The following is a 7,861-nucleotide window of genomic DNA, read 5'->3' as shown; positions in this document are numbered from 1 at the left end:
ACCTGAAAATGGCGGAAATAATCACATGGAAACCAGTTTACTTTTGCTATACAAAAATAGTCATCATTTTTTTTTAAATTCAATGAACTTGCAGCTTCTCTAGTAGTAAATTAAATAATTATATTCTTTTTTTTGTGGAAATTAATGTTTGTTTTACGTTACTTACCTTTTGTTCCGGGCATGTTTGCTGTACTTCAGAGTCTGTGCTGGTTTCTGAGAATGCTGTGCTTAATGTGGCGCTCAACTCGGGCATTTATGGACGGAGCTTGTGAATGGCTCTGTCACTGGGGCCCCTTCGAGAAAGAGCACCATGAACAAGCAAAGAGCCCCGTCAGCTGAGCAGCATGCCCCACAGCTCTGCAGGTCTTTGCTGAGCCAGGCGAAACCTCAGAGCTGACCTTGTAATACTGCCATTGTGAACCCACTGGAACTGTGTGTTCACCTATTGTCCATGACAAGAAAGCGTTTCCATCATGTTACAGGCGAGGTGACAGCTTATGTTCATTTCTTTTAAATAGGGACTTTTTTAAATGTTATATACTGAATAGAGGATAGCAGATTATTTTTACCCCCTTAGAAACCATATGTGACTTCTCACATTTGGTTGTTACATATTATTACAAAAAAAAATAGTCCTCATATGTGTCAGCACTGTTAGAGTTGAGGACAATAGTAAGTGTGCTCAAATGTGTCACTCTTTGCATTCTTCATTGTGTGGACTTTTATGCAGGCTAGTAGGCTAATTATTTATGTGCTGATATTAAGCAATTGATTATATTTTCACCTCAGCAACCCGTGTAATCCCTAAAGACAACATTGTATGCAAACATAAGGAGTGCCATTGTTATCAGCTTGTGCTTAAACAGAATAAAATCATAATCCAGCGAGATTTTATAGTGTTGAAAATGTCTTTCCTATGAAAACATGATGTCGTAAATCAGGTTTGTGTCTGTTTCTGGCTGTCGGTCTGTTAAATATGAACCCTAATCCAGTCATATTGTGATTGTTTGGTCGTGTTTTATCCAACGATAAAAACAATCTAACTCAATATTGTGAGTCATCATGTAGCTGCACATCAGTCAGTGGGCTGGTGTCACCGTGTCATGTGACTTTACTGAACAGGCAGCGATGGAGAAAAGCTAGGAAGGTGAGCCGTTTCCACATATATTTCTCGGTGTTTCTTCGCTGTATTACCACAATAAACGCCCTGTTCTATGTATATAACTGCCAACTGATAGACTATCAAAGTACATTAAAGAGTGAATGGAAAATAAATGTTTATGCGAGGAGATCGTAGATGATGTTGTGGCTAACTTGCTAATTACTAGCTTGCTAGGTAACGTTAGCTTAGCGACATTAACCTAGCTGTCAAGCCTGTTCTTGGCTGTCTGCAAGGGGAAAAAATGCCCAAACCAATTATCTTTTGACTCCATTTGACTCCTTCGGTTCACCTCAATAATTATTAGCAGGTGTCAAACTCACATAGCTCAACAGCAAAGTCTTTTCCTATGGTGCTATTAGATTCTGCACCATCACTTGGCTCTGTGTTGTGGAGGGAGGGTGGGGATGATACTTCACTTAAATGAATGTAACATTAATTTTAGGCAAGCTACACTCTCACACAGCACATAAATGTAAAGTTTATTAGTTAAAGTGGCTAAAATGTGAACTGAGTGTTGTGTATTTTTGCAGGAACGTGCCCTGGCAGTGGCTTCCTCTCTCTACCCAGAGTGCTTGTGTAATGGCAGCAGTTTGGCAGCAGGTTTTGGCAGTGGACGCAAGGTGAGACTCAGTCAGGCAGCAGGCTTTAATAGTCTAAACTGATGAAGAAACTGTTCAGACATGTAATTGCTTATGGATCACTTGTGAGTTATTGTGCGTGCTGTGTCACTTCTTTTCCCCTCCAGGTACAATGCTTACCGCACGCCTACCTTCCCACAGTTCCGAACTCAGTACATCCGCCGACGCAGCCAGCTGCTCAGAGAGAACGCCAAGTGTGGCTTTGAGCCGGGGCTGCGCAGGCAGTACCTGAGGCTGCGCAGTCAGCTGCTGGCCCTGCGCTATGGGCCCCTGTCTGAGCAGAGCAGCTTCAGGGCCAGCAGTGTGCGCAGCTCCCGCACCACACTGGACCGCATGGAGGTCAGACCCAAAGAAACAGAGAAAGGACAGGAACACAAAAAGAGAAGGAATAGAGGGGGGGGTTTCTGTACTAATTTGGAAAAAGAAATATAAAAACATCTCAGAGTTACAACATATGAGAGCCATATGGATGGTTTGACTTTAGTTGTCAACAACCAGCAGCATAGCAAAACAAAACTTTGGTTGCCCATGCATATTAAGCTGAGCAGCTTGGTTGAAATGGCTGGCACTGCCCATGTGAATGGGATATATGACTAACTGAAAAATGCATGCTAATTTCAGTAAGTTTTCAAGATTTAATGATGGCTAATTTAAGATTATTTGTGGTCTGAAGTTGTATCCACTTGTACTCACTCCTACGAGGTTCTGTCTCCCCCTTTGGCTGTCTTCTCCCTCTCTGTTCTTGAGCAGGACTTCGAGGAGGACCCCCGCGCCCAAGGGGCTCGTGGTCACCGCCGGTCCGTCAGCAGAGGCTCCTACCAGCTACAGGCCCAGATGAACAGAGCTGTCTATGATGAGAGGTACCCAGAAGAACACTTCACAAAGATGCTCAACATGCATCCAACGTCTTGTCTCATCGCCTTGAGCAAATGAATTCTTCGATTTATCTCTCTTTTGAACTATTGCGTTTTTTTTAGATTTATAGGTTGTAATTCAGATTTGGTTGCACTGAGTAATGATCAGACCTCTCATATTGATTTGTCAGCTGTGGGGAAGGGTTGTGAGGTGTGTTGTATTGATTTTATGCTTACATGGTGGTTTTTATTTCTGGCCGCAGGCCTCCGGGCAGTTTGGTGCCCACCTCAGTGGCAGAGGCCAGTCGTGCAATGGCCGGGGACACAACTTTGAGTGAAAATTATGCTTTTGCTGGAATGCACCACATATTTGACCAACATGTAGACTCTGCTGGTGAGTAAATGGTTACTAAGTTATAATAATCCATTTATAAACATTAAGCTTCAACATTAATTTCACCTTATTTGATCTTTTTGTCCTTCCCCTTGTGTTTTTTTTAGTTCCACGTTTACAGTTTGCCAATGATGACAAGCACCTCCTTGCTTGCTGCTCACTGGATGGCACCCTGTCCATCATGACGTTGTCCCCGCCTCCTGCCAGCGTGAAGGTGACTCTGAAAGGTCACGGTGGTCCGGTCACAGACTTTGCTTGGTCCCTCAGCAATGACATCATCGTGTCGACATCACTAGATGGAACTCTGCGTATCTGGAACACCGAGGATGGTCGATGCATACGAGAGGTCAGAGACCCAGAATCCAGCGAGTTGCTCTGCTGCACCTTCCAGCCCATGAATAATAACCTTACTGTGGTGAGTCTCATATATTTTTTAGTACTAATTCAATACTTTCACAAAAAAAAACCTTGAGCAAGAGAATTGTTTTCAATTACAGGTAATTACATTAAAAATATTTGTAAGACAAAAAAAACATTTATTGTGATTTATTGTGTGATCATTTATTTCATAATCTAATTTCCTTGTTCAGCCAATATTTCTTTTGTGTCCTCCTTTAAAATTGATAGATGAGGAGGCATTGTTTTTTGTCAATATTCTGTGCCGTCATTCTACTAGATTTTTAAGAATATTTAAATATTTTTCCTCTCTAACCTTTAGTTTTTTAAGGTGTACTACTGCACGACAGTCATCATATGAATAAAGCCCTGATTATATGTTTGCAGCATCATCATCTGCTGCCTGCTTTCATTTCTGTGATTATTTGGGGAAAAACAAATGATAATAGTTGTGTTTGGAATAAATGTTTAAGTTACCTTATATTGATATCACAGTAAATTAATGATCACTTCATCTGCTGATTTTGTTCAAGGATTTATTGATTTGTTTCTATAAAATGAAATGAAAAAAATCACAATTTCTCTGCATGTTTTATCTGTCCTTCAGTCCAAAACCCAAAGAAATACAATTAACTATCATATTAGATAAATGAGTTGAGAAGCTGGAACCAGATAATGTAGATAATTTGTGAAAATTGATGATTGATTAACTAATCGTTTCAGCCCTAAATATTTGGCACTTGAAATGAGTTGCGTAGCTGTATATATTACTGTAATAAGTCTCATGAGAGCCTCAAATAGAACATTAAACATTCAGTATGTCACAAACTATTTTTACATTTCAAAGGTCTGAATTTCTATCCCAAGCCCGCATGGTGCAGTTTGAAACTGTGTCTGCAGATTTTGCCTTATAGAGAGGACTGGAACCAGTGAGAAAGACGTTTATATATCAGTTTTTGTGTCAAATGGCAAAAAGGCTGTGAGGCAAGGTGCTGGTTAAACCAGAAAAATGCCAGAAATACTCTTGTCATTTGTCTGTTACTGCAACACTTTATGTTTTTTTTATACTTACAGGCACAATTTTGTTACAGTTGGGACTCTGTGATCCTGGTATAGAGAATGACTTGTGCAGCTTTTATTTCCTCTTCAAAGTTCATAACATGCTGTCAAATTAATTAATCATCATGCATTTTATTTTATTAAAACCTTGTCTGATTTTTTTTGTGTGATGTGTATTCACAAAACTTTGCATGCAAAGCTACTGTGCAGACATTGATTAAAATTTCAGAATTAAATGTCATCTTTTGTAACTAAAACAAAAGTGGTAAATGTCTTGGATAATTTGGATTTAACTCTGCTTTTTCAGTGGGAAATACTTTTAATTGATGAGCAGAATGTGAAATGAAAGCAGAGACTTGCACACCCGTGTCCATTTATGCCTCATTAAATTGATGAGGGAGATAGATATTTGTTTTTAATTGACAGTCAGTGCCAACAAGAAGGACTATGAGTGGAAGAAATAGATGTCTTAAGCACAGACATTCAAATCTGGTTTGTACAAATTTAACTGATTGGTCTACCAGAGCAGCCATGTATTGGTCTCATTTGCATGAACACAAGATGAGAGTAGATGCTTTCTGTTTCTACATTTCCAACACATGGCACATTAATGCACCTTATGCAGAGATTACAAGATCAACCTACATGGGGTTTCACCTAGTCTAATTGCACCAGAAAAAAAAAACATCTACCAGTGCTTTTCTCAGGGCTGCCCTGTGGAAATAATAAAGGTCCTCACTACCAGTTCTGTGTTGCAGGTGGGGAACAGCAAGCACCACCTGCAGGTGGTGAACATCTCCACTGGGAAGAAGGTGAAGGGGGGCTCCAGTAAGCTGACAGGCCGTGTGCTGTCTCTCTCCTTTGATGCTCCGGGGAGGATCCTTTGGGCTGGTGATGACAGGGGGAGCATCTTCTCCTTCCTCTTTGACATGGCCACAGGTACGCTTACAGTATCTCCATCTGGCAGAGGGCAAAGTGTTTCATGACTGAATTACAAATTACTATCAGGTTTTGCGTTGTGAATTAATGGTGTCTCTGTTTGAGAGGGAAAGTGGTTGATGTGTTACTGCCGGTCTCCGCTGTTTCTGCCTGCCCCCTCCCACAGGGAAGCTGACCAAAGCCAAGCGTCTGGTGGTGAGTGAAGGCAGCTCCATCTGCAGCATATCTGCTCGGTCCTGGATTAGCCGAGAGGCCAGAGACCCCTCCCTGCTGGTCAACGCCTGTGTCAATAAGCTTCTGCTGTACAGGTCAGTTTGTAAGGACAAGTCACTGTTTAGTAATGGACAGTTTTGTCTCTGCTGTGCAGAAATATGCGTGTATGTGATGATGTATTTATATTGTTGCATTGAATATAATCTGTTATGCCACCTTTGCGTTTGCAGGGTGGTAGATAATGAAGGCACACTACAGCTGAAGAGGAGTTTCCCCATCCAGCACGGTTCCCAGCTCGTTCATAGCATCTTCTGTCCCCTCATGTCTTTCAGACAGGGAGCTTGTGTTGGTAAGAAGTGTTCCTGCTGTGATATTTGAATAGAAAATTAGTCCACAGTTCATTAAATGCTGCAGGCAATCCGGTGTGAAAGAAAGATATGCAAAAAATAGCATAGTGCTGCTTTTGGATAAAACAATCCAAATTAGCAACCTTTAAGCAACCTATCTTGTTTTTAAGCTTGAATGCATTTTGAGTTAATTTGATTATTGTTCACTTACCAAAGGTTGCAGAATGTTCAAAAATCACAGGAGTATATAATCAATTGAAGTTATACAGTGAGTTGTTTACATGGGAGCATTAATATTTGACACCGTTCTACCTCAGAGCTTCACCTTCCTTGACTTTCCTCACCGTAATTATTCCCCACAGTTCATTTTATTCAAGGCTTGTCAGTGTTTAAATTATCAGGTTTGCGTCTCCAATTAACAGAAGTATCTCAGTCATAAAAAATACCCTTGAGAATCTTCAGTTGAGGCTGTGTTGTAATTTAATTGTTACAAAAGCCACTGATGTTTTGCAACATGATTGCTTACATTACATTTTTTTTAAAAAAGGACACGAACTGACAAACAGTGAAGGATACCTGAGAAGTGCTTCGGCCTCATATCTGTAGCTCTGGAGTGTTGAGCAGCATCTCTATATACTTTTTTTTTTGTCTGATAGAAATTTAAAGGGTTTATTGCACATGCAGGCTATTTTATGATTGTCACAATAATAATTGTGTCTTCAGATTGTTTAGAAGCAGTGTGAACTACAGAGATATTCATTTAAAATCCAAATTCTCATCGAACCATTGGAGGAATTGTCATAACAAAGACATTCATCATTTATTTATTTAGTTGCCGTGGTCATTTCTCCTCACCAATTCATTTCTTATTCTTTCCCTCTAATACAGTGACCGGCAGCGAGGACGCCTGTGTCTACTTCTTCGACGTCGAACGCAACACCAAGGCGATAGTGAACAAGTTACAGGGTCACGGGGGACCAGTTCTGGATGTCAGCTTCAATTGTGACGAGAGTTTACTGGCCTCAGCTGATTCCACAGGCATGGTCATCATCTGGAGGCGGGAGCAAAAGTGACTGATCCACCAATAAAATGCTTCCATCCAACTGCATACAAAAGGCCTGCCGCTCCTTAACCGTCCAATAACAACGTCTGTAGATTTTCACCGGGATGTAACAGGCTGCGTTAAACGTTTAATGTAATGATACTCAAGTGCAATCAGTACACCATGTTGTGTAGGTGGCTGGGATTTCTTAATTCAAGGGGTTTGGGGGGGCGGGTTATGTGTGTATGTGTCAGTACTCCTACAGCTGCAGCTGAGGAAATTGCTTTTCAACACAAAAAGAAAGAGCACTACTCCCATGCATGTGTCATGGCTTACCTACTTGTAGGGGGTATGACTGAATTCATGTGAAGAGGATACGACGCAATCTTCCAGAGAAACCAGTTCCATCACTTTGTATCACACTGACAGTCCCTCTGGCATAGATCTAGTTCACTATTTATGTAACTGTTATTCAAGCAGCGTAATCAAGTGTAGTAAAAAACCGCCTTATTTGATTTCAGTTCTGCAGTCGCCTGTTCTTAATTTGAGACCATGTGCATGATGTTGAACTCAGAATCGGTCAGTCGGCATATCAAGCTGATCATCGCAAAAGATAAACAAGTGTGTTTTTAAGTATGTTTGTACTTATTTGTATGTGTGTGTGTGTGTGTGTGTGTGTATGTGTGTGTATTCAGTTCATGCTGGTTGCTTATTCATATAATTTATTTAACGCACATGTATACAGAATAAAACTACTGTAACTGTCAGTAGTCTTTGTTTCATTTTTTTTATTATTTTTTTTTTTTACAAAAATATA

At 40.5% G+C, this 7,861-nt stretch overlaps 1 protein-coding gene across 2 annotated transcripts; it reads left to right on the top strand.

Moving 5' to 3' along the window:
- Positions 1–1,042: 1,042 nt before the first annotated feature.
- On the top strand, positions 1,043–7,811 carry wdr13 (WD repeat domain 13). Of its 2 annotated transcripts, XM_067592953.1 has the most exons (10): positions 1,043–1,147; positions 1,693–1,782; positions 1,908–2,139; positions 2,551–2,660; positions 2,918–3,048; positions 3,156–3,463; positions 5,262–5,442; positions 5,609–5,750; positions 5,886–6,004; positions 6,891–7,811. In XM_067592953.1, the coding sequence occupies exons 2-10, from the start codon at positions 1,742–1,744 to the stop codon at positions 7,073–7,075; spliced, it is 1,449 nt and encodes a 482-aa protein (XP_067449054.1). In that variant the 5' UTR covers positions 1,043–1,147; positions 1,693–1,741; the 3' UTR covers positions 7,076–7,811. The 2 variants fall into 2 exon arrangements, with proteins under 2 accessions (XP_067449054.1, XP_067449055.1); XM_067592954.1 differs by lacking the exon at positions 1,908–2,139 and having other exon boundaries at positions 1,044–1,147.
- The last annotated feature ends 50 nt before the right edge of the window (positions 7,812–7,861 follow it).

The sequence above is a fragment of the Thunnus thynnus genome, chromosome 6 (assembly GCF_963924715.1).
Source record: "Thunnus thynnus chromosome 6, fThuThy2.1, whole genome shotgun sequence".
Lineage (NCBI taxonomy): Eukaryota > Metazoa > Chordata > Actinopteri > Scombriformes > Scombridae > Thunnus > Thunnus thynnus.
Note: the sequence above shows the minus strand (reverse complement) of the source record. Positions and strands in the feature narration are given on the sequence as shown.